This window comes from Bubalus bubalis, chromosome 11 (genome assembly GCF_019923935.1).
Source record: "Bubalus bubalis isolate 160015118507 breed Murrah chromosome 11, NDDB_SH_1, whole genome shotgun sequence".
NCBI classification, from domain to species: Eukaryota; Metazoa; Chordata; class Mammalia; order Artiodactyla; family Bovidae; genus Bubalus; species Bubalus bubalis.
Window position 1 is genome coordinate 90,945,316 of NC_059167.1, and position 26,536 is coordinate 90,971,851.

At 46.1% G+C, this 26,536-nt stretch overlaps 1 protein-coding gene across 1 annotated transcript; it reads right to left on the reverse strand.

Moving 5' to 3' along the window:
* Nucleotides 1-1,322: 1,322 nt before the first annotated feature.
* Nucleotides 1,323-24,783, reverse strand: ANKDD1A (ankyrin repeat and death domain containing 1A). The gene is given in 15 exon segments (XM_045162167.1): nt 1,323-1,890; nt 1,893-1,946; nt 4,495-4,699; nt 6,989-7,084; nt 8,675-8,773; nt 10,071-10,163; nt 12,563-12,659; nt 15,122-15,213; nt 15,724-15,758; nt 15,761-15,803; nt 17,456-17,510; nt 19,569-19,672; nt 20,072-20,108; nt 20,395-20,494; nt 24,762-24,783. Coding segments are annotated over 15 exon segments (1,323 nt in total). The 3' UTR covers nt 1,323-1,699.
* Nucleotides 24,784-26,536: the final 1,753 nt, after the last annotated feature.

The window sequence follows — 26,536 nt, forward strand, 5'->3', positions numbered from 1 at the left end:
CAACCAAATGCAAGGTATAATCTTGGACCAGATCTTGGTCCAGTAAAATGACATTAAAGGCCCAAATGACAAAATTTGAATAAGGTGTGAAGGTGAGTTAATAGTATCCTTTCAGTGTTAATTTCCTGGTTGGTTAATATTTGGGGAAGCTGAGTGAAGAGATTTGGAAATTATCTGTACTATATCTGCAACATTTTTATAAGTCTGAAATGATTTCAAAACAAAGAGTTGACAACTTTTAAAAATTATTTTAAAAAAAGAGGGGAAAATGAGACTGTGTGCCTCTGGGGACCATCAAAATATACAAGTAAGCCATGAATGGAAACAGCTGTGTAGTAAGCACACCTTTCATAAAAGCCAGGGACTGAATTAAGGGCAGTCGTTTCATAAGGGATGGATGGAGACTTTCATCAGATGGGGGAGCTAGATGGTGAATTTGACTCCAGACCTCACCACTTGATTAGCTGCTTATTCACCCTGAGCCCAGCGTCTTCTTGAAAAGACATCCTTTGCATCTCAGGGGGCTGTTGCAAGGCTCCAATGAGATGCAGGAGATGAAATTGAGCTAAGAGCGGCCAAGGACTATACCTGTGGGAAGAGACTACCTACAAAACCTCAAACTGGCCTGTGAACCAATCCTGTGAAAAAGATGACAGACATTTGCTTGCTGGTCCTGCATGACTGTGGGTTTAAGTGGAAGCAGCTGAAGGTCTCTTTACAGTGATTATTTTTAGCCCTTAGGGAGTGGTCTTCCCCTGTTCAGCGGCCCTCACTCTGCGATCGCATATTCCTTCCAGTTACATCGCTGTGCACCTAGGGTCCTCATTTGTTTTCTTCCTGAAACTTTCTGCAGAAGACAAGAATCCTATTGCCCCTGCCTCTTGTTGCCTAACTGCTGCCTCACAAGGCTGGTTTGATGTTTTAATTGTCTGCCAGAGCTTGTGTTAAAAGAAGATACAACAATATTTAAGAATATGTTGGAAAAAGAACCAAGTCATCTCTAATTCTTCCCCTCTGAAATGACTGGTTTCCCACTTTGCATGTGGCAGCTGGTGAAGACCCACCATGCAGGGGACGTTCCCTTTGTCCCTCAACAGTATGCTATGAACGCTTTTCCTGTTGCCATGCTCCTTCATTACTATGGATGAATGCCTAGTACCCCATCCTGTGGTTGCCCAGTATATATATAAAATGCACCAGGCCAACAGATGTTACAGAGTTGAAGCCTTTTCATCATGAGCTGATTTTGTTATTAATGAGGGATTATTACTAGAACCTGTTTCTCTGCTTGTCTGATGGTTCCACATGGTGCCCTGAATCCCAAATCCCCAAAAAAGCTTTTGGGATTGACAGACTCAAATAGGTTGTGATGGCCTCAGAAATTTTATTTGATCAGATCTTAGTAGTTCAACTCATCTTAAACCAGTTTTGGCCCATAGGTCTTAATGTTTGTGAAAAACACCCCTGCAGGCTGTTCTTGCCTTATCCCAAACTGGGCGGGGGGTGGGGGTGGGGTGGGGACATGGGATCAAAGCAGTATAGACAGCTGGATAGGAAGAGATCGTAGCTGCAGTGATCTTGGGGCCATGAAGGTCACAGGGACCATCTGGGCCACCCTCTTTGCACAGAGGGGGAGTCTGGGGCCCAGAGGTACTGTCAGTTGCCTGAGGCTCTGCCTGGGTTCCAGGAGGAGGAGGGGCTACGACCAGCAATCTGGAAGGTTCAGAGCCAGTGCCATGGCACTGTGGTCTGGGCAGCCTTGGAGGGCCTTGCTGGGGCCCAGAGCTGCCCTGAGCAGGAAGCAGGCAAGAAGGAGGCACTTACCAGCCAGGTCCCTCCTGCCAATGGCCACGAGGCCCTTGAATAGCGCTCTGGTGGGATTCTCACCACACCGTGTGGCCAGATGAGCAGCATGCAGTGCCCATGTTCCCCATAGCTCCTGGTTCCTGAGGACCAGGGAGGGAGGGAGAGAGAGAGAGAAAAGGTGCCCACCCTGTCTGCTTTACCAGAGCCAGATCTGAGCCCACCCTAACTTCCACCAGAACACCAGGCCCTTCTCCAGATTTCAGTAGAGCTCAGCCCAGAGATGGGGAGGGGAGTTGGAGGGTGGGAAGGGAGGGGAGGAGCAGCAGCCTCAGATGGTATGGGGGTGGGGTTTTGGATCCGAGACATGAGGACCACCCCAGCTCCAGACTTTCTCCTGATCATCCATCGTGTATCCTGTTGGAGTCACTGGGAAGAGGGAAAGAACTAGCATTCACGGTGGTACCACGATGCACTGTAGAGGGCGTCTCTCTGACTGCTCACAACCATCTCCACTCTGCACGCTGTTCTTCACCCTGTGTGGTTCTCAGCCATTGGTTCTCAGCCATTGGTTCTCACTGGAAACACCTGGAGCCCTCAGCAAACACTCACACCTGGGCTCCTCTCCATCTCTGAGATTCCTTTGTACTTGGGAATGGGTGTGCCTAGGCACTGAGTGGTGTTAAGGCTTCCTAGGTGATTCCAGTGTTTGGAAAATAAGTGCCTACTCTCTTCAGTGCCTGTGGTAGCATTAACTTGTTATTAAACTGTGACCAGGTCAGCTCTCCCAGGTGGGGACAGAGGCTTTGGCACAGCCCTGGGGACACAGTCATCATGTCCAAGTCAGTCATCCACTGCATCCCTGATGTTCTGGTGTCTGTGGGCCCCCAGCAGGCACCTCATCCTGGTGTTGCCAGTGATCTGCCTGTGACATGTTTCATTTGACCCATTTATTCACTAGCCCTTGTCACCAGCCTTGTAATTCATCAGTGCTCTTTAACTGTCTAAGAAATCTGCATCTGTAACAGAGTTTACTTTTGGACTCCCCCTTCCCTGATAGCTCAGTTGGTAAAGAATCCGCCTGCAATACAGGAGACCCTGGTTCAATTCTTGGGTCGGGAAGATGTGCTGGAGAAGGGATAGGCTACCCACTCCGGTGTTCATGGGCTTCCCTTGTGGCTCAGCTGGTAAAGAATCCACCTGCAATGCGGGATACCTGGGTTCGATCCCTGGGTTGTGGAAGATCCCCTGGAGAAGGAAAAGGTTACCCACTCCAGTATTCTGGCCTGGAGAATTCCATGTAGTCCATGGGGTTGCAAAGAGTTGGATAGGACTTTCATTTTCACTTTTGGACTCCCTGCTCTATCCACTACCCGATTTACACATGTGTATGTCAGGAATCTCTATGTTAAATTTTTAGCTTTCTAAGTTGAGTTAGACCCTTTTTGCCTTTTTTCCCCAGAGTATTTATTTATTATTCCCTGTCTCTTCTTTCAGATGAACTGTAGAATCCCCAGGTGGCGCTAGTGGTAAATAACCCACCCCAATGCGGGAGAACTAAGAGATGTGGGTTGGATTCCAGGGTTGGGAAGATTTCCCCTGGAGAAGGAAATGGACCCACTCCAGTATTCTTGCCTGGAGAATCCCATGGACAGAGGAGCCTGGCAGCCTACTGTTCGTGGGGTCACAGAGTTGGACACCACTGAAGTGATTTAGCACACACACATGTAGACTCCTTTAGTCAAGTTTCAAAAACTTCCTATTTTGATTTGATTAAAATTGAATGAGGGACTTCCCTGGTGGTCCAGTGGCTAAGACTCCATGTTCCTCTTGCAGGGGGGCCAGGTTTGGTCCCTGGTTGGGAAGCTAGATCCCACATGCCACAATTAAGACCCAGTGCAGCCAAATAAATAAATATTAATAATAATAAGTAAAATAAAATTGGATCAAAGCTTTAGTTGGGGGAAAATTGATATCTACATGACACTGTTTTTAGCTTGAAACACAGCAATGTTGTACCACTTACCAAGTCTTCTTTCAAATAATTTGTATTGTCTTACTCATGTCACTCATACTTTAGAAATACACTACTGTAAGTGGTATATTTTAAAAAATATCTCTATATATTTTGTCCACTTCTTGATGGTTCAGAGGTGGTACAGAGGAATACTATGGTGTTTATATATTTAATCATATTTAGCCATTTCATTCAATTATTTTTTTCTAAGAGTTTTTCTGTTGACTCTTCTGGACTTCCTATGTATATAATTATAGCATCTGCAATTAATAAATCTCTCTTCCTTTTCAATATTTACACTCTTAATTTCTATTTCTGTTTCATACCTCAATACCAGGGCCAAAATTTTCAAACAGATGTTAAATAATAGTGGCAACAGCAGTTCCTTTCCTTTTTACAGGAAGTAAAGGAAGTGCCTTTAGCTTTGTGTGTGAACGATGGGTATCAGCTCAAGCTGACTCATGAGGCATGTGAAGTTCACAGGTCAGTTGTGGAGGGAGGCGCAGAGGGCTCAGCCCGTGCAAAGGCCTGGGGAGGGAAAGAGCACATGGCATGTTGGAAATAGCATGTGACTTGGTGAGGATTTTCCCCTAGAAGCACAGAAAACTGAACACACCCCATGTGCCCCCGCCCCTCCTCCTGGGCTGCTCTGGGGCACCGAGGTAAGGTGGTACCTGTCCACTGTTGCTCTATGGCGTGGACGTGGGCCTTGGTGAACTCCCAGCAGTACGCCAGCTTCTTCCACTTGTGGGGCCGCAGGTACTGGGAAGCCACTTGCCACAGCACTGAGCAGAGAGGCTGCATTTCCCGCTGATGACCCTACTTAATAGTCAAACTCTTCCCAGAGGGGTTACAGATGTCCCTACACAAGAGGCGGTCCTGGGGGGCAGATCCCAGAAGTACAGCAGCCATTTTGGGGAAATCCCTGCTGGGCTCTCCCTTGTTCCATGAGCCTGGACCCAGAACTGGCATCATCACAGACCTGGGGCTTAGGGTTCATTACTCTGGTTTTTGACTCTATGCCTAGCTTTGAGTGCTGGAACCTGAGCTGCTTACATATTTTTCCATCCAGAATTCCTTTTCTTACCTTCCTGTCTCTCAATCTCATTGCCATAGTCAAAAGACCACCTGTGTGCCACCTCTTCCAAGAAGCCTTCCCAGTTTTTCATTTGTGTTCTTATAGGAGGAATGTCAATAGAACACCTCAGCATTGTGGCTAAAACTAGGCAAGCCAAGAATCAGGCACTAGCTAAACTTGCTGAATGCCAACACGTAGAGAAGGGTGGGTTACAGAATTCTTTCCATGCAAAGCAAGTGATAAAATAAGAGGCTGCCAAAATTATGTAGTACATAAGTTAAACCCACTAAAGCCTAGACTGAAGCCAAAAAAAGCTCCTTGAAAAATGTGGATACTTAGATCTGGCTGCTAAAAAGCTCAGGTGAGTCCTGGCATCCGCAGATTTGAACCTCACATCCTGGTTAACAGTGTCTGGGAGGTGATGACCTGGGAGCTTTTCTCCCACGTGGGGTGGTAAGAATTGTTTCTATAGAACAGTGTTCTCAGCTGCATCTTAAATTGGAATCATCTGAGACCTTTAAGAACCGCAGAAGCTAGGCCTTTACCTCAAGATTCTAGTTGAACTGGTTTAGGGGCACAAAGGAGGGATTTGTGATTCTAACTGCACCACTGCCTTAGTGTTGAGAACTTTTAAAGCCTGAGGTGGATTAAGATTAGGCATAGAGATGAATCAGTTCATTTAATCATTTGTATTAATATTTAGGAGTAATCCGTTGTATGTAAAGAAGTTGTAATGTTGACAAGATGTGAAAGAGAAAAACCTTCTGATACCTATGGAAATTTGTTATTGATTGATTGGTTTGGGGACAGTTATTTTTTTGAGAAGTGCAAGAGAATTTTACTGTTTGTATAAAACATCAGAGGGCTCCCCAGGTGGCTCAGCAGTTAAGAGTCTGCCTACCAGTGCAGGAGACGCGGGTTTGATCCCTGGGTCAGGAAGATCCCCTGGAGAAGGAAATGGCAACCCACTCCAGTATTCTTGCCTGGGAAATCCCATGGACAGAGGAGCCTGGCAGGCCACAGTCCATGGGGTCACAAAGAAGAGGACACAACTTATTGACTAAACAACAACAATGATACAATATCAGAATGTCTACGACATTTAAGATTCACTTTATAGGTTTAATTTACTGGATTTAATGGAATAATTTAAGAATTTAGGAAGCATTTGAAGTGCTTAAAAAGAGAACCTATTATATTAAATGTATTAATTCAGTTTAATACGTTTAAGGTAGTTTAATTAAGTTTAAACACAGGACCAAACTTTAAACAAAAGGCTTTCTTGAGGGACTTCCCTAGCTGTCCAGTAGTTAAGACCCCATACTTCCAATGCAGGGAGTGTGGGCTTGATCCCTGGTCAGGGATCCCACATGCTGTGTGATGCAGCCATTTAAAAAACTGTCTTTCTCAAAAGTGACTGTTAAAATTTACTAGTTGTATAAATGCAATAATAATAATGTAAAAATAAATTTAAAAGTTTAAGGGAAACTAAGATTTAAATTTTGTAAAAAATAGTATTAATTTCAAAACTGAAATAAATGCAAACTTTTATTTTCTGTATATAAAAACAACCACCAAAGGTAAACAAAAAACTCTCCACCCACCCCCATTTGTTGATGCTGGAACTGCAAATGCCTGACCTTACATTTGCTACTACTCTTTCCCAACTCCAGAGCAGATATCCATAATGAATCCCAGCACACTTGGCCTCTGGGCTCAGAAAGTTGCTTGAATAGAACACCCCAACCCACAGTTCCAATCACCTGGAGCTGACAGTGAGCTGGAACCAAACTGTCGTTTCTTTATTCAGGCGTGTACGCATTCATCCATCAACGAGGAGCTAGAGCAGCGTCTACCAGTATCTCCACACTGGTATGGACCTCAGTCAGCCTTATTTCAGGTGGTTTGGGTGCTCACCCATCTCTTTATAATCTCAAAGAACCCTAGCGTTAGGTAAGGCAGCAATTATCATTCCCTTGGAAACCAAGGGGTTCCTGAATTGGTCAGGGCTGAGGTTCAAAGCCAGCTCCACCTGAAGCCAGGGCTACTCCCTTTCCAACACAGAGAGACCAAGCACGGGGTCTCAGGACCTTCTCCCATCTGTAGAAGTGATCGGCTTTTATGACCATGTCCACCAGGCTGCTGTGGTTGCTGCGGGCAGCCACTGACAGGGCAGTTTCTACTTGCTGCAGGTGAGAAAGGAGACGGGAAGCCAGAGTCTGTACTCGAGGGTGTGTGGTGGTCTCTAGCTCTGACAATAAACCTTCCTGTCCAAAGCAAATGGTTTCCAGCAGTCTACACTGGAGGACAGAAACGTTTTCTGGGAGAAACTCCAGGTATGGACAGTCACAGAAGACTAAGGCAATAATAATAATTCTAGCAACCACCCCTGTGTTCCTTTAGAATAGGAGGCCTTAGAGCTTATAAAACTCAGCCTATGGTTCATGTTGATGTTTGGCAGAAACCAACACAATATTGTAAAGCAATTATCCTTCGATTAAAAATAAATAAATTAAAAAAAACAACACCCAGCCTACATAACTCTTCAGGGTTGTCTGTGAGATCACGTTACCAGCCCCATTTCTCAGATGAAACTGAGACAGGCCTGGGACCTGGAAGACTTTGCTGCAATGCTTGCACCTGGACATACCACTCCTCAAGCAACAAAAGACAAAGCAATTACATGAGACTAAAAATAACTGCACACAGGGACAGTTGGGGCAAATTCTGGACCCCAAAGATCAAAAGAGAACAAAAAACTCAGCTACCACTTTTGAGGAGTGTGGAGCTAAAACAGAGGGTCAGGAGCGAAAGCAGGGTACTGCACACAGCACCAGCTAAGGGGTGAGCCAAATACCCAAGCTACCCTCCAGCCCGACCTCTGGACACACCCCTGCCCTCATCCCGTATAAGGAACAAACTTGCCCCACCTCGCTTATCCCTGCTGTAGCAAGGGCCCCAATATAGCCTTGTCTGAATTTCTTGTCTGGCCTCTAATCAATTTCTATCCACTGGAAAAGGCCAAGAGCCTTTGTTGTAACAAAACCAGAACCCAGAGAAGGGGCCTGGGCCCCTATGTCATATTTGCTTCCTCCCCTCAGTCTCCCAGCCCTTGGCTCCAGGCCTGTGGCACAAAGCTGGCCTCAACCACCTCCAGGGACCTTGGGAAGATGGGAAGCTCTTCTTTGAGCTTGGCCAGCTGTCTGGGGGCCCAGCTCAAAGCAGGGAGCCCTGCCCAGGTCCAGCCTCCGGACTTGTTCCCTGCCCCCACCTCTTTCCCACACCATCCCAAGGGCTGGGCCATGTGTGCAAGGGCCTTTGCCCTCATGGGCCCGTGACCTCCTCAGCCTCATACCAAGTCTTCAGGTCTTCTTGAACCTCTGGCCACCTGAGGAGTTGGCCACCCCAGAGGCACCATGACCCCAGAAGCCTCTGCAACCTTGTTTCACATGTAGGGACGTGTGGGGTGGTAATGCACTGTCCCTCTAGTCTTCTCTCCCTCTCCCCAGCAGACATTTCAAGGAGCTCAAAGTCTGATGGAGCCCATGAAACAGAAGACAACTGTATCACAGTCAAGGACCAAGAGGGGGTGGGCCAAGTGCTGAGAGCCCTCAGAGGAGGCAGCGGAGGGTGATGGAGGGGCAGGAAGACTGCCTGGAGGAGGCAGCCTTTGAGCTGATATGTAACAGTGATATGAACACTCTGGAAGCAGGAGGCAATTGCTTCAGGTGAAGTTGTGAAAGCTGGACAGGGAGGCTGGTTGTGAGCAGAGGTACCTTATCTCTTAGGTTTAAGTTAACCCCAGTGAATAGGAGCATCTCTGCTATGTCCCACCAGGCGTGCTCTGCGGCAAGATGGAGGGGTGTCTGCTTCCTCTGGAGAAGAAGCCAAGGGAACAAAAAGCAGAAAAGCATGTAGGCATGGTGTGTAGCTCAAAGCCGGGACAGGACCAAGGTGGGGGTGCACTCCCAACTGGTCTTAACAGAATTTCTCTCTAAGAAGTTATAAGGAAGGGTAAACTGGGTTTAATCATAAACATACTACTCAGGAGAGAAAACTTAGTTAAAAAAAAAATAGAAAGAACAACAACAAAAAAAATACCACTCACTAGCCCACCCACGAGTGAAGCGACTTAGCAGCAGCAGCAGCAGCAGCAGCAGCCCACCCAGGTCAACCTCGGTTACAGTCTTAGCACATTTCTTCTAGTCTTTTGTTTAATGCAATTATTTTTAGTTTTATGGCTTTAAATATTTGAGATCATTCCATATTACATTTTGTATCTGTATAACTTTCTGTATATTACAAACTCAATAAACACCATTTTTCATAGCTCCATAAAAGCCAATCTATGTCTGTACCATAATTTTATGCAGGAGACCCAGGTTTGATTCCTGGATTGGGAAGATCCCTGGGAGAAGGAAATGGCAACCCAATCTAGTATTCTTGCCTGGAGGATCCCATGGACAGAGGAATCTGGCAGTCTACAGTCCATGGGGGTCACAAGAGTCGGACACAAACTAGCAACTAAACCACTACCACCACAATTTACCCAATCACTTCTCTCTTATTATTTGGGCCCTTTTTGAAATGAAAACTGATACAGTGTTGCAATGAATATCTTGGTGCATGAGCTCAATATATTTCTTGAGGCTCAATTTTCAACTGTGCAAATACTGACTGTTTTAAAGATACACGTTATATTCTGTCAAATTGCTTTCCACTGCTAGTGGTTGTGGATGGTGGCCCTGAGGATTGTGTGATTAGAGGGTAGATTGTGGGGATGGGGGTTTTAAAACGATTCTGACTGATCACAACTTTAGGACTCAGAGGCCTTTTGTTATCCAAGACGAACCCAGCCACTGCTGCCCTGGTAATTTCCCCCAAGTAGGGGAAAACAAAAATCCATGAAAGGAAAAGGCTAAATATAGGAAGATGTTTACTTTAGTGTTCTATATATATCATGACAAAAACTTGGGAATACCCAAATGCTCAACATAGAGGAATGGTTAATAAAATGTTGCTACCTTCAACAAATATTCAAACAGCTTTTTACAAGCTAAGAAAGCAATTCCTCAACTCTGGGCCTGGCTGGTAGACCACAGCCAAACTCTGCCAGCCTAGGAGGGTGCCCAGAGGTGCCATGGGGCCCGGATGGTTTCTGTAGCCACTTACATTGTCAACAGCGTCCAGATCAAAGTGGCGTCCATAAGGACCTGCCGCAGGCCAGTGACGTGCCTCAGCGAGGTGCACAGGAGTGGCGCCCTGCTGCGGGGGGAGACACAGACCAATTGATGGGTCCCTCCCAGGACTGCCCAGCTGCAGGCTGGTGCTAGAAGATGGGAGTTAGGAGGAGTGCAGACAGCGCTTCTGAGTTTGGCCTCTCTCGCTTCTCGGGCAACATGAGTGACCTAAAGCATTTACAGCCCAAAGCCTGAATTCCTGGGGCCCACTGCTGATGTCAGGGTGGGAGGGAGCCCGAAAGACCTTGATGTGCCAAGCATTCACCATGCAACTTTGGGCAAGTCACCCTGCTTCTCTGCTACTCTTCATCCGGCAAGTGACACCCGCTGCAGCAAGCAGCAAGGTCCTTTCTAGGAACACTTAAAACTCTCTGATAACTCATTTACTTTCCAGGAACCTAGCAAACATACAGGAATGGTATTCGTATTTAGTACTTTCATCTCACAAATAAGAACACTTAGTGAGTTCATAAAACTAACATGACTCACCCAAGGACACGTAACTAATAGAGACCTTGTGTTATTGGACTTTTTACCCCCAGCGTCTAGGTAGGTGCCTAACAACTATTTATGTATGAAATCAGTGAATGAGAGAGCCAGCCAGGACCAGAACATAGGTCTCACTCCAAGCCCAACAGGCACCCAAGGCCTCACTCAGGTCTGGAGGATTCCATCCCCAGTGGCTCCCTGTGAACAGTGACTCCGTGACGAAGTGGGGATACTGCCACAGCACCCTGCTGTCTAGGTGTACAGTGACACACATATAGTGGGAAGGGACAAAACCAGAAAAATCAGTGGTGTAGATCGATACTATTAATAACCGTGGAAAACACCCTCACATAATGAGCAATCAAAGGTTATAGAACAAAACACACACACACACACACAACAAAAACACTCACGACTACCATTACTAGTTTTGGCCAGGAAAAAAGCAGTTTATGGATATCAGAAGATTTAACCTATATGATTATTTGTAGGCAATGTGATTGTACATCTAGATGTGTTAAAATAGCTACTATACCCCAACCAAAAAAAAAAAAAAACCTCTAGCAAAATTAATGAAAAGTCATACAGAAGATAAAAATACCAGAGTCAATAACATTCCTATATTGAATCCCTACAAGAAATGACATGTTTTAAAAAGATAGCCTATTCACAATGACAGTCAAAATATATAAAGTACCTATGAAGAGTACAATTGGAAATGACTATTACAAACGCAAACGAAAAACCATAGGACACCACTGAAAGATATAAAACAGGACATAAAGGAAATGGAAAGACATGTTCCTAGTGAAAAAATAAAATATTGCAGAGATGACCATTTTAGCTTATATTATTTACAGACTTAATGTAATCCCAAACCCAAACTGCAAATAAATGCCAAAAAGTATTCTAAAATGGGCTTCCCAGGTGGCGCTAGTGGTAAAGAACCCGCCTACCAATGAGGAGATGTAAGAGACATGGGTTTGATCTCTGGGTCAGGAAGATCCCCTGCAGGAAGGCATGGCAACCTACTCCAGTATTCTTGCCTGGAGAATCCCATGTGCAGAGGAGCCTGGCGGGCTATGGGGTTGCAAAAGAGTCGGACACAACTGAAGCGACTTAGCACATCACAGCATTCTAAAACGCATCTAGAAAAAAATTTTAAAACCTAGGAAAAACTGCCACAGAATTTCAACAGATCATTGCTAAATAACTGTGAAATTAAAATAAGGTCAAAAGAAGGTCGGCTGTGTGAATGAATGGGCAGACATGGGAAACTGGCTCAAAGAACTATTCAGACGATCTGGGAAACCTAGCGGAGCTATAATGGTGGCCTTCCAGGAAGCAGCAGACCACAGAGATAAAGTAACCAAGGAGGCTGTTTACGGCCTTCATCCTCCTAGAAACAGGTGCGAGGGCTTGTGGTCGAAAAAGGGAGTAGCAAGAGATCAGTATTGCTTTTCATTGTTTTACACATTATTTATATAAACCAAAAGAACCAAAAAGAACAAAAGGATCTAGTGAGATGCCTTCTTCCCACCATTATCCCACCATATCCATCTGCTCGGTTCTCCCCACTCCCATAGTAACATCTTATAAAGCCACTGTACAATACTCTAACCAGAATACTCACATTGATAATACCCATCTTACTCAGATCTTCCCAGTTTCACTCCCAGTCTGTATATATGTGTATTTTATGCGATTTTTTCATTAATGGATACACATGTAGGTTCATGTATCCGTTACATAGTCAAGATACAGCAGCATTCCATCACCACATGGGTCGCCTGTGTTCTCCTTTTATAACCACACCCTCCTCCCTCCTCTGCCCCTGTCCCACCCTCAGCAATCACTAATCTGTTCTCCATGTCTGTTTTGAGCAGCAAGTCATGGGAGACTCTTCAGTGTGCCCCGCTTTCATCCACGCCCCACACTTATGTGATCAGCCACATCACTACTGCCTCCTGCCTGGATGACCGTGTCCTCGGAGCCACCGAGGGCTGCATAGTGGAGGCAGCTCTGCTTTTTTCTAGAAGGAAACAGGCATCAGTGCAGCATCCCCAGGACCCCTCACAGTGGGGTTTACAATTCACTCTGGGATTCATTATTCCATTCACAACTCACAACCCCCCATCCCGGGACTATTATCCCCATTAAACCCAAAGGAGGGAGAAATCAGTGACTTGCCCAGGCCTGGCGACTAGTAAAAGGACCACGCTATGGTCTCAGGATTTTCCTCGCCTCCAGTCACAGACTCTGGAGCAAAAGCCAAAAGCCTTCACAATTCCTGAGCCAGTGAAGACACTCATAGAAAAGACTCTGAGAAGATGGTTTTCAAAGAGGGGGACTGATAAGATCTGCAGTACAAGGCAAACTCTAGCCAGCATGTACTATCCAGCTGGAGCTGGTGTCAGCGGGTCCACAGAGGAGATTGGCAGGGCCAGAGCGAGGGCTTTCATGGGCCTTCATCTCGGAAGGTCCCGCTAAGTGACCAGCTGTCCCAGGTTGCCCTGGATTGAAGGCTCCCTAGAATGTGAGACTCTCTGTTTTAAAATAGGGACAGTATGAGGCAAACCAGGATGAGTTGGTCACCCTGCCAAAGTCTTGTCTGAGTGAGTGCACAAGGTGGGTGGGAACTCATCCATCTCCTGGTGGGAAACGCAAGCCCTTTGGGTTGGCTGCTCCTCTGAGACTCTGCTACATGACCTTGCGAAGCGGGGGAATGTTGGAATGGATCATGGCCTCTGCCAGAAACAAGTCAAGGCTGGAGCACGAGGGCCAGGGAGGTGGGCATCTTTAACCACCAATGACCACCAGCTGGACTTGACCTCCCAAGTCTCTTAAACTCCTGTGCTGTTACTGCTGGGGAGGCGCCATGGCATGTAGCATCCTTGCTCCTCCCAGTGCCTACTGCTGGGCACAGAGAGAGGGCCTTGCTAATGGATGACCATAATTGGGTGCCTGGGGGCAGCCACGTTCCTTCTCTGGGTTGTTGTCCTGCTCCCCCCGACACCCCTGGGATAGTAGTCTCCAAACTTGATAGGGGCGTTCTGCAAATTAAATGTTTTGTGGCTTATAAAGCATTATTGGCCAAAAAAAAAAAAAGGGAATTCCTTGGTGGTCCAAAACATAAAAGACTGCTTTCACTGCCAGGGCTGTGGTTCAGTTTCTAGTTGGAGAACTAAGATCCTGCAGATGACATGGCATGGCCAAAATAATACTAATACTAATAATAAAGCACTATTTACATTTAAGGGCAGTTTTGGTCGCTATTGTTATTAAATTTACATTTGCCATTTTGCTATTTGTTTTCAGAACGTCTCCTCTCTTTTTTATTCTGTTTTCCCGAGACTGTCTTCTTTTGTGTCAAATATTTTTTAGCATATCCTTTTCATTTCTCCGTTTTTGCTATTATTTATATTATTCACTATTTATGTTATTTTTGTCGCATTATTGAAATTTAGAACGAAAGAGAATTCCAGACCCTCAGACATGCAACCATCCAAAAAAGATTTGTCACTGATCAAACAATAAAAAGCAAAACAAAACAAAAAAACCAACTTCCTACTTAAAGAAAGGTGACAATCCTCCCCCTGCCCCCGCCCCTTCTCAAGGACACAGAATTTCTAATGGCCAACTCACAGAGCACAACAGGAGGGGAGAAAAGAGGCCTGTCCCAGAGTCACACCCAGGCCTCAGCTCCATTTGCTGGGGTGGGTCACAGATGGAGACACCCCTCCCACCCCCACCCCCACTGGGCAAGGCAAACCTGTCAGGCCCTGAGCTCTGGAGTCAGAGAAATAGGCTTCTCAGACTCAGCTTTGCTTCTTACTAGCTTGTGCCCTGGGAAAGTCACTGAAACTTTCTCATCTGTAAAATGGGGGAAATTTTTCTGAGATAATATTCAACCATTATAAAAGGGCTTTGTGAACTATCAAGTGTCCAACAATAAGACTCTAATGGGTACTGAGCTCCTATTAAGTCCCAGGCACTACACTAGGTATTTAGCCCTCATGGCAACATAAAAAAGTAAGCATATATTATGGGCTTCCCTGGTGGCTCAGACAGTAAAGAATCTGCCTGCAATGCAGGGGACATAAATTCAATCCCAGGATCAGGAAGATGCCCTGAAGAAGGGAATGGCTACCCACTCCAGTATTCTTGCCTGGAGAATTGCATGGACAGAGGAGCCTGGCAGGCTACAGCCCATAGGGTTGCAAAGAGTCACACACAACGAGCAATTAACACACACACACACAAGTATATATCATCTTCAATTTATAGCTTGGAAAAGAGGCTCAGAGAGGTTGAGTAACCTGCCCAAGGTCACAGAGTTCAGCCGTAGAGAAGCCAAGTCCAGGACCTGAGCCTGCTGCCTCACAGCTTTGCTCACACCACGTTCAGGAATCATTGTGGCTTCTGCAGTCACAGCCGACACAGTCACAGCTCGGCAGCTGAGGACACACGCTTGTCCTGAGGGGGCCCAGCTACCTGGGTGAGGGTGTCCCCGCCCCTCGGAGGAGCTGCACACAGGTGAGGTGGATCCCTTCGGCGGTAGCCGCATTAAGGGCTGTCGGACCTTCCTGAAACAGAGGAGTGGTGTGAGGGCGGTGGGAGGCCGAGGCGGAGCTCACCACTCTTGCTGGGGCTGCCGGGCTCTTTGAGCTCTCGCCTCCCTGCTCCTGCGGACGATGGCTTGGTTATCCGTGGCGTCCTGAGCCCCACACCCGATTCTCACCTGGAGGGGCATTTGGTGCGTTCAGTCCCTCCCCCACATCTCTGCTCGTGTCTCCTCACCCTCCCGTCTCTGTTCGCCCTTGCTCCACCCTGGTCATGTGACCTCTCGCTCCTTTAAACACGCACGGTGATAACGACTTCTCCATAATCCCTGATGCCCAGTTTTCCTCTGAGCCTGGAGCTTTGTGCTGCCACTCATCTTTTCCGGGCGGGCTGTTAGTCTGAGAACATGTCCTTGTTCTTGGTTCCAAGGCCCCCGCTGGGAGAAATCAGACAGCACCATGGGCTGTGGGCTCCTGGAAGGCAGGGGACAAGTCAACGTCACACATCTCTGCCTCTGCCAGGTGGCGACTCACCGCATTCTGCTCCTTCAGGTCCAGCCTGACGGCCACTGCAGCGCAGCCAGGTGGGCGGCCAGGTGAAGGGCTGTGTTGCCCTACTGTAAGGAGAGGGGCTCCTGAAGGGTTGGTGGGATCACAGACACTGGCAGGTCCTGGGGACCTGTTGGAGCTGAGGTCCAGAGAGGGGTGACATGTCCAGGGTGAAGGAGCAGGTCTGTGACAAGCTATAGCTCTGCTGGACCAATGCCACCCTGCTCAGAGAGCTGTGCCCCAAACTACCAAAAACCAGGGGCATTTTCAAGGACCAGGTTCTCATCTCTTTTTTCACAGTTTAACATAGACACATTACTTAAAAAAAAAAAAAAAATCCCTATTTTCCATGCTCCAGGTTAAAGCTGGTCCCAACTCAGTGAGCCCAGATCTATGCCTTTCCTCTAATCAGGCCACAGCCCCAGAGACTCTCCTTGTACTCAGGCTGTGCCTGGTGGCCGCATGGCCCAGTCTCTCACCTCCTACATCTGTTCTAGATGTTAGCTTCTTACTGAATAGCACAGCCCACCCTGACCATGCGATTGAAAACTGCACCTTCCTCTTGATCCCCTTATCCTGCTCCATAGCTATCCTTTCCCCCCATAGCTGACCACCTAATACCCTCTACTAGCTACTTGTATACTATATTTATTGTTTATTGTCTGAACCTCTTGGCTGGAACAGAAGTGCCACAAAGGCAAGGATTTCTGTCTTATTTCATTCTCTAAAGTTTTCCCAAGTGCCTAGATTAGGGCCTGGGGCACACGGCAGATATTTGTTCCGTAGATGTTTGTTCAGTAATAAATAACGGAGATGCAGAACCTGACCTGTGTCTCCTGGAATGTGAGAGCAGCCTCACCCTTGAGAAGTCTCAAGGTGGCAGTGACAGAGCCATGGCAGATGACTCCACCGGGCGGGCAAAGGCCACAGTGTCCCTTGTGTTGGAAGTGGCCTCACCGAGGGCAGACTGTTGGGGGTCATCCTTAGAGAGATCTTGCTTCAGGAGGGTAAGAAGCCCCAGGGGAGAGGAGGCAGCCCAGGACATGGGATGTCCCTACAGGGGAGCCGCAGAGGGAGCCAGGGCAAAGACCCTGGACTCATAGACAAAAGCATCCCGAAGGGAAGACTCAGCTCAGCCATTCATCATGTCCAGGAGGCGGTGGGAACAAATGAGCTGAACCAGTTAAAGGGGGCCTTTTGGCTCAAGGGCTCCCCTCTGCCCTGGCCTCAGTACCTTCCCCAGGAAGGAATTCAATTTAGGGACTTCTCTGGTGGTCCAGTGGTTAAGAACCTGCCTTCTTCCAATACAGAGGACTCGATTCCTGGTTGAAGAACTAAGATCCCACATGCCATGGGGCCATTAAGCCCACAGGCCATAACTACGGAGCCCACACACTCTGGAGCCCATGCACATCAACCAGAGAAGCCCACGCGCTGCAACGAAGACCCAAAGCAGCCAGAAGGAAAAAAAAAGACACACAAAAACAGACTTTCAGTTTAGGCACAGATCTTTCAAGGACCCAGTGAAGATGTGAACATGGACTTAGAGTAGTTAAGCCATCCCCCACCCCCATGATAGATCCACACATACACAAACCATCTTACGGGGTCAAAGACGAAACATTTACATTTCCTTTATGATCGTCATCAGATTATACTAATATGTAAAACTAAGTTTAGAAAATCCCCTGACCACTTGGTTCTACTCCTTTCCCACTTGCCGCCGCAGGCGAGAACCAGGCTGTGGGTGACATAGCCGCAGTGTGAAGCCTCTGTGTTCAAAGAGGCAGGAAGGAAGTGTGTGAACTGTGGGGGCCCAGCATGTGCCCTGTGAAGACAGGCCAGGGCTTCCCTCTTCCTTCTGGATTATAAATATCCACTTCCTGTCCTTTGAAGCTGCAGGTGGCAGGGAACCCCTAACAGGGCCTTACCGTCTGCCCAGGCAGGGCAGCGAGCTGGGCGGAAGGAGACTGTGGCCTTGGGCCTGAACTCTGCCCTCCACCCGAGGGGACATCTAGCCTCTCCTCCTCTATGGGGCCCTGTCAGCATCTCCTTGCTGGTTCCCAAGGAATTGGTCACTCTCTCTGGGCTGCACCTCCCTGCCACAGCACCTGCAGTGTGAGTTGCGTTGTCATCCGTTCTAACAGGTCTGTCCTGCTATGCAGGCTGGGGGTGGGGGTGGGGGTGGGGGGTCGTAGCAGGAGTCGGACCTCCAGGGGCTCAAAGTCTTGAAAAGCTGATTGTGCCCTCTCCCCCAGTGAAATTCAAAATAAGAGCATTCCTCAGTGGAAAATATTAATACAACACTTAACGTGCATGCATGCTCAGTCGTATCTGACTCTTTGTGATCCCCATGGACTGTAGCCCACCAGGTTCCTCTGTCCATGGGATTCTCCAGGCAAGAACACTGGAGTGGGTTGCCATGCCCTCCTCCAGGGGATCTTCCTGGCACAGGGATTGAACCCATGTCTCTTATGTCTCCTGAGTTGGCAGGCAGGTTCTTTACCACTAGCGCCACCTGGGATGCCCTACACTTAACAAGGCATGCAATTTTAAAAGCTGCTTTCTAGAATTTCTGATTGCAAGATTCTGTGTAAATTCATCAAAGCTGAATTTTTCTTGCTTTCTGGTTTTGGTGTTCCTGCTCTCCTGGGGCCCTGAAAACATCTTTTTTTTTTTTTTTTGGCTTCTTGGGTAGATGTGTCCTGGCAAGAATTGTCCTTTACTCTTCTCTGTATTCCATCTTCCTGGCTCAGGGCCTAGCCCAGAGCACAGCCCATATTTCTGAAATGAAGTACATCCGCCTGACCTGAATCTTGGAATCTGACTTTGCCTTTTTATCCTAGAAAGATGAGTGTGGGCAGACAAATCTGATGCAGATCCCCAAGGCTCAGGGACCCAGGAGGCAGCATGGTGAGAAGGAGAAGCACAGGGGCAGGCATCAGGATGATGGTTGCAAACCCCAGCTTGACTCTAGTTTTGCTGTGTGATCTTGGTTAAAGTATCCCCCTCTCTGGGCCTCATCAGTAAAATGAGAAGGTTGAACAGGCCCTTCAAGGACATCTTCCAGCTCTAAGATCCTGTGGTCCATTGGTCTGTGAGCTTTGTCACTGGCTTATAAACAGGACTCCTTGTATCCTGGCCAAGCATATTTATCAGAAAATTAACAATGGAATTCCTCCCTCTGTTGGAAGCACTGTTTAGAATTTGCTGCAATGTATTTGCCTATTGATTCACAATGGTCCATTGATACAAGTCATCTGCAGACTGGTCACCTTAGGTCCTCATCCCTCAGGTTGGTTTACCAACCTTGCTTCTCAGGTTGGTAAAATTCTGCTTGTAAGCTCTACTCTGAATAAACTGCTCCCTCCTCAGTGCTCTTATCCCTCTTTTGCCATAATCATAGCAGATAACTAAAACAACAAAGAAAGCAAATAACCAGCAGATGTGTGGCTACCATGCCCCTCACTCTTCCCCATTCCCTGCAGCAACAGACATCCCCAGTGAATCACAGCCCTGCTCAAACCCACCTCAGGCATCACCACCAACCAATCAGATTGCCATCCTGGATCCCCACATTTGGTCACAGTTCTGTACTAGGATTGTGGTGTTGAATTCCTTGAGTAAGAAACTGTGTCTTGGGCATCTGTGCTCTTCACCCATAGCACAGGGTTCAAAAAGTGCTGGCTAGATGAATACCAGACATGTGCTGGTCTTTGGGCCATTAGGCCCTGTAGCACACTAGAGTCAGAAGTAGACACAGGTGAGCTGCCAGTGACCACCCTGCTCAGGAGCCCAGAGCCTGGCCCTGCCCTGGGACCCATGGTCACAGTTCCTTGTCTTTGACACTGTGGCCACAGCCAAAGCCCATGGAGAGGTCCAGAGCATCCAGCTGCCCATGCTCTGCAGCCCAGTGAAATGCAGCTCTTCCTAGCTGGCAGGGAGAAGAAAGTGAACCTTTCTTGCCCTGCCCTCCTGGTCTCAGTTTCCCCAGCCACTCTGGGCTTGCAGTGCCCCAGACACTCTCCCCTCCCCTTGCCCTACACATTCTGCCTGGAAAGCCCAGACCCAACTTCCCAGCAACACCCCACTTGGGAGGGCCCCTCCCCCACTGAAATCTTCTGTGGCTCCTTGCTGACAGTTCAATGAAGGACCTGTTTCTGAGGCTGAGGGCTGAGATCTCCACAAAGGCCCCCAAGAACCTCTCAGGGTTTCACTCCCAAGATTTCAATCCACCTGCCCTTTTCTACCAAAAGGCCCTTTTCTACCTCTAAAACTCTAGCAATGGTCTCTCCTGCATTTAGAATGTCCCTTACTTTCTAATCTTACTGACACGATCTGGTACATCCACAAATGCCACATCCTCCAGGAAGCAGAAAGCAGAGGCTCCCTTCTCTGATATGTCTAGTCCTTGTCAGAGTCTCTCTGAGGGAACTGGCCATTTCTGCTGGTGTCCTGCTCACCTGTGCCCTAAAGCCCCTTCTAGACAAGCAGCTCCCTGAGGCAGGGTCCAGTCTGCACTACCCATGGCTCAAAAGATGCACTCAAGGAATGTACAGGAGGGGCCCTGCCGCAGGAATCCCAGGTCCAGGGGAAGGACACACAGCCTTGCGGCCACACTCGCCCTGTCGCATGGTCAGGCGCCAGCCCTCCGGGTCCTCCATTATGAACGGCAGCGCTGGCATGTGGCTTTTTGTGGCTGCGAATTGCAGTAAGGTCAGGCCAGCCCAAAACAAGCCCAGAGGGTCCCTGCAGTCTGCGAAGGGAGGCCCTGCTCACACACTGGCTATCTCCCAAACAATGAATATTTGTGATCTGAACAGCTTTCCAAAGGAAACCACGCTGAAAATGGGGATGAGCTGCTGGGACAACCACAGCACCCATTAGCCTCACAGGGGCTGGTGGGCAGGATGCCAGAGTTCACATCCCAGGTCCCACATTTATCAGCTATGTTGTCTTGGGCATGTTACCTGTACCTCTCCGAACTCCTAGTAGGTCAAATTAGGATAATACAGACTTATTGTGTTTCACTTTATTGAAGGTCTCTTAGCCCTGGAAGTAATATTTAAGTGAGGGATGAGGGAGGTTTGCAGATCCTATGTTTATAGCCCAGAGCTTCTACCCTGGTCTTGCATTACCACTAGATTGTCTGAACCATGTTTTTGAAATACATTACAACCATCAATGGGTCATAAAAATCAATAGAACAGTCTTCTACATCTTGACAGTGATTTGGGTCACAGAGAAGTAGCGTTTGTTAAATCTCAGTGTGTATTTCATTGTATATGAAGAATTTGAACTCTAGTTAATAATATGCTGATGTGTTTAGAGGGAGGTACCCTGATGTCTGCAATTTATTTTGAAATACATCCAAAATGTATTAAAAAAACTCTAAAAACTCATCAATAATGAATTATCCCAATTAAAAAATAATTTGCACATCAAATAACGTATAGGAATGACAAGTAAGCACATGAAAAAATATCTGACGTTGTTAGTCTTCATTGAAATTAAAACCACAAAGAGTTTCTAACAATAGAATATGAAAGGGAAAAATATTAACATTCCAGTGGAGAAAGCTGGCACCATTTTAACCAAGTGCTCAAGCTTGATATTATGATTTACAAAAAATATATATATTTGATCTTCATCCTGGTTCCTGGCACAGAACTCCAAAAACCCTAGGAATTTCCTAAATGGTCAGAGTGATAAAAGTGTCTTTTATGATGTTAATGAGGTGACCTGAAGCCCCTATGTAACCTAAGGATGGAAGCTGTCTGCCCAGGGGACCAATGGTGATTAGAGGTGGAACTTCCAGTCCCACCTCCCCACCTCCGGGGAGAGGGGAGGGGAAGGAGGTTGTCAGTGACCAAGGGCTGAGAATTTAATCTATCGAGTCTATATAATGAAGCCTCCATAAAAACCCAAAAGGACAGGGCTTGGAGAATTTCCAGGTGGGTGAACCAGGTCACATCCATGTGCCAGGTCCCAAACTCCATGGGGACAGAAGCACCTGTTTTGGGGACCTTGCCCTATGCATCACTTATCTGGCCATTTATGATTCATATCTTTAATATCCTTTGTAATAAACCAGTTATAAAGTAAGTCAATGGTTACCTGAGTTCTAAGAACTGCTCTGGCAAATTAATTGAACTTAGAGGAGGTCCAGAGAAGGCAATAGCACCCCACTCCAGTACTCTTGCATGGAAAATCCCACGGACAGAGGAGCCTGGTAGGCTGCAGTCCATGAGGTTGCTAGGAATCGGACACGACTGAAGCAACTTAGCAGCAGCAGAGAGGAGGTCAAGGGAACTTCTGATTTATAGCCAGGCAACCATCTGCACTTGTGATTACTATCTAAAGTGGGGGCAGTTCTGGGACTTCCTTGGCAGTCCAGTGGTTAAGACATCATCTTCCAAAGCAGCGCATATGGGGTGGGGGGACTCAGGTTCAATCCCTGTTTGGGGAACCAGGACTCTGCATGCTGCACAGTGCAGTCAAAATAAATAAATAAATAAAGTGGGGGCAGTCCTGTAGGACTGAGCCTTTAACCTGCAGAATCTGACACTATTTCCAGGTAGTGTCAGAACAGAATTAAATTTGTGAACTCCCAGTCAGTGTCCACAGGGAACTGAGTTAACTGCTTGGTGAAAAAACACACATCAGAATTGGTGTTAGAACTGGCTCAAGAGAACATCACCAGTAACAAATCACGATGGTATCAAATGCTCTCTGATAGGAGGTGATGAGAAGGACATTTGACCTCTGTGGTCTTCTTCCCCAAATTCCATAACCCCAATTTAATCATGAGAAAAACATTAGACAAAGCCAAATTGAAAGATATTCCACAAAATACTTGACCAGTACTCATCAAAAGTGGCAAGGTCATGAAAAACAAGACAGTCTGAGAAACTGTCACAAGATTAAGCAACAGGATTGTACTACTCTTCTCATCAAGAGGAGGAATCTGGTATTTTCCTCCCCCTGAAATGAGGCTGACCCTGTGATGGACTTTAACCAGTAGAACAGGGCAGAAGTAATATCTCAAGAAACTTTGGGACTTCCACTCTTGCTTTTTTGATATCCTAGTAGGGGGAGAGGGAGGTAGGTGGTCAGAGAAGGAAGTTTCTGTGAATATCAGCTACTACCACCTGGAAATACACCATTCCTGACATTCCTCCTCCCTGCAGAGGCCCCAGACATGTGAGACTGTGTTCTCATAAGTGAGCCTAGGCAAGGCCAGAGGAAAAAAATATAAAAATATATATGTTATAAAAAATAATAAATCACTGTTACTTTAAGCCATTACATTTTAGGATGATTTGCTCCCCAAAATAGATAAGTAATATGGAGTGGATCTGCTTAACTAGAAGATCCCACTATTCAGAACCCTGCTTTCCTCATATACCTAAGACCTCACCTCCTTCATTCTAGAACACTGTGGCTCATTCTGTGTTGATAGCAAAGATTATCTTGACAGCTACTGGATTTCCCAGAAACACTGAGATTCTAAGGCTAAGCCAGGACTAGACAGGAAGACCCTCAACTTGAACCTGGGTATCTTCACAGGGTGCCCTTCTGAGGGCCCTTCTCTCACCCGTACACTATTGGCTCAGATCCTGTGGCGGATAACCTAGCGACATCCTTCAGATGGGAGCTGTCTGGGAGCTGCCAGACATATCCACTATTGCCAACAAAATCCTGACAACTGGACTTCCCTGGGGGTCCAGTGGCTAAGAATCCACCTGGAAGCCACCTGGGAAGCCCGAAATGGTAAATATTGTTTGGTAAATATAAAGAGACCCTTCTCTTCATCTAAATATTTTATTTTGCTGCTGCTGCTGCTAAGTTACTTCAGTCGTGTCCAACTCTGTGACCCCATAGATGGCAGCCCACTAGACTCTTCTGTCCCTGGGATTCTCCAGGCAAGAATACTGGAGTGGGTTGCCATTTCCTTCTCCATATTTTATTTTAAAGATAGTCATTTAAGGCAATAATAATAATTAAAAAATACTGCATCTATACACATTGTGAGGTGTGTAGCATGCCTGTTATATATAAGGAAATGCATTGTGAGGACTTCCCTGGTGGTTCAGTGGTAAGGAGACTGCCTGCCAGTACAGGAGACATGGATGGGATCTTCCCGACCCAACAGGGAAGATCCCTGTTATCATCCATTTATTCATTCATCTCAGATTTGGAACCTACAACATTCCAGGCATTATAATTCACTGTGGGGAAATAAAGTGAGAAAAGCATCACATTTGCCCACAAAGCTATAATCCTGGGGGTGACAGGGAGTGACTAAGGCCAGAAGAGAATTTAGAAAAGGAAAGGATTAACTTCTAATTGATGAAATAATAATACTACTTAATTTCTGAATTATTATTCTATGCAAGGACCTGTTTTCAAGGTTTTACTCATTATATCTCTTTCAAATTTCGTGACAGTCTTGGAAGATAGGTGCAATTGTCTCCATCATATAGATAAGGAAATGGAGTAACTCGCCTGAAGTGTCACGGTCAGTGAGGGGATTCTATCTAACCTGGATAGTCAGACTCTAAATCTGATGAGTCAATCCTAAAGGAAATCAACCCTGAACATTCATTGGAAGGACTGATGCTGAAACTGAAGCTCCAATACTTTGGCCACCTAATTCGAAGAGCTGACTCATTAGAAAAGACCCTGATGCTGGGAAAGATTGAGGGCAGGAGGAGAACAGGACTACAGAAGACACCAAAAAAAAAAAAAAAAAAAAAAAGGGAAAAAAGAAAATACTGGCCAAATGACCAAAATATATGCAAAAAAAGACTCTATTCATAATGTTTCTCTGACCTCTGATTCTCAGATCTTTTCAGTTGTAGCATAATCCCTGACATCTAATTCCCCAAAGCATGTTATCTGTAATGTTCTCAAGGCAGTTACAACACTTCTGTTCAGACAGCCATCACGGGTCTCTCTTTCACATGCTCAGAGTGTTAATGGCAGTGAGGAGCCTTTGGCCCACGAGGGAAAGATGCTACCCCAGATGGGCTGCTTCACCATGCTCATGCAGATGCTTATTGGGCCTCAGCCTGACAGTTGTTTTGTTGTGAAAGAAAGCCAACCAAGGGGCATTCATTCACAGACTTCATGGGAAATAGATGGAGAAACAGTGGAAACACTGTCAGACTTTATTTTTTTGGGCTCCAAAATCACTGCAGATGGTGACTGCAGCCATGAAATTAAAAGACGCTTACTCCTTGGAAGGAAAGTTATGACCAACCTAGATAGCATATTCAAAAGCAGAGACATTACTTTGCCAACAAAGGTTCGTCTAGTCAAGGCTATGGCTTTTCCAGTGGTCATGTATGGCTGTGAGAGTTGGACTGTGAAGAAAGCTGAGTGCCGAAGAATTGATACTTTTGAACTGTGGTGTTGGAGAAGACTCTTGAGAGTCCCTTGGACTGCAAGGAGATCCAACCAGTCCATTCTGAAGGAGATCAGCCCTGGGATTTCTTTGGAAGGAATGATGCTAAAGCTGAAACTCCAGTACTTTGGCCACCTCATGTGAAGAGTTGACTCATTGGAAAAGACTCTGATGCTGGGAGGGATTAGGGGCAGGAGGAGAAGGGGACGACTGAGGATGAGATGGCTGGGTGGCATCACTGACTTGATGGATGTGAGTGTGAGTGAACTCTGGGAGTTGGTGATGGACAGGGAGGCCTGGCGTGCTGCGATTCATGGGGTCGCAAAGAGTCGGACACGACTGAGTGACTGAACTGAGCATTATCAGAGATTATGTCTAAAGGGAAGCTTTCATTAGGGAATTAATTATCTTTCTAGCTTTCTATAGACTAGAAATCTCCATTCAAATATGTAAAGCTATTTTTAAACTTTTGTAATTTGAACTTTTATATATTTTTAGAAATACATTCTATTTTTCATCTTCCTTTCTAGGCTTCAAAATGTTTGAGGAATAGATATTCACCTTTTTTTTTTTTTTTGTCTTTTCCCATAATACCATGAACAGTGGAAGGGCAAAAATAGATTATAAACATGCATTGAATAAAAGGTTCTCTCCTCTACGATTTCCCAAAAACATAAGTATACTCAATAAGAGGCTGCTATAACTTGGTCAGAGATTCCTCTATATCTGAGAGGAATACTCTTACTTCAACAAAAAAAGATTTTTTTCTTAGGCTACCCAAAGGTGAAAATAATAAAATGGAGGAGGAAATATTTTTGTTCTATATTTTTCTTATTGCCATAGATATTGTGGAAATTAACATTTTAGTTTTATCCAGAAACTAGAAATTCAAAAATTAACAAAATTAACAATGTGAGAAGTATGTTAGGCAATTTAAAAGTTGTAAAGACAACTTTGTCTTATTGACACAGTTTGGTGAAAAGATTGGTGCCTTCTCTTATAATTCCTCTCAGGAATGAGGCTGCTATTGCCCGTCTGGGGATTCCAAGTACAGCCTCTGGGTGGAGGAAATCTGAGCTTACAGTACGGAGTGGTATGTGATCAGGGCTTACTTTCCTTGCCTCTTCACAGCTGCCTAACTTATTGAAACAAGTCATTAGATCTCAGCTGATAACAATGAGGTAAAATTTCCAATCCCAGATGATTAAAAAAAAAAAAAAAAACTACATGAACTCAGAAGTCAGTCCAGCCTTTAAAATTTTGCAATGTATCCATCCATGCTCTGGTTATAGAAAAATGAAATCAAATATAAAGAGAAGGAATGAACTTTGTTGTTTTTTGCTTTTACTTTTTGCTATTTAAATCCTAAAACCAGTGAGAATAATAAAG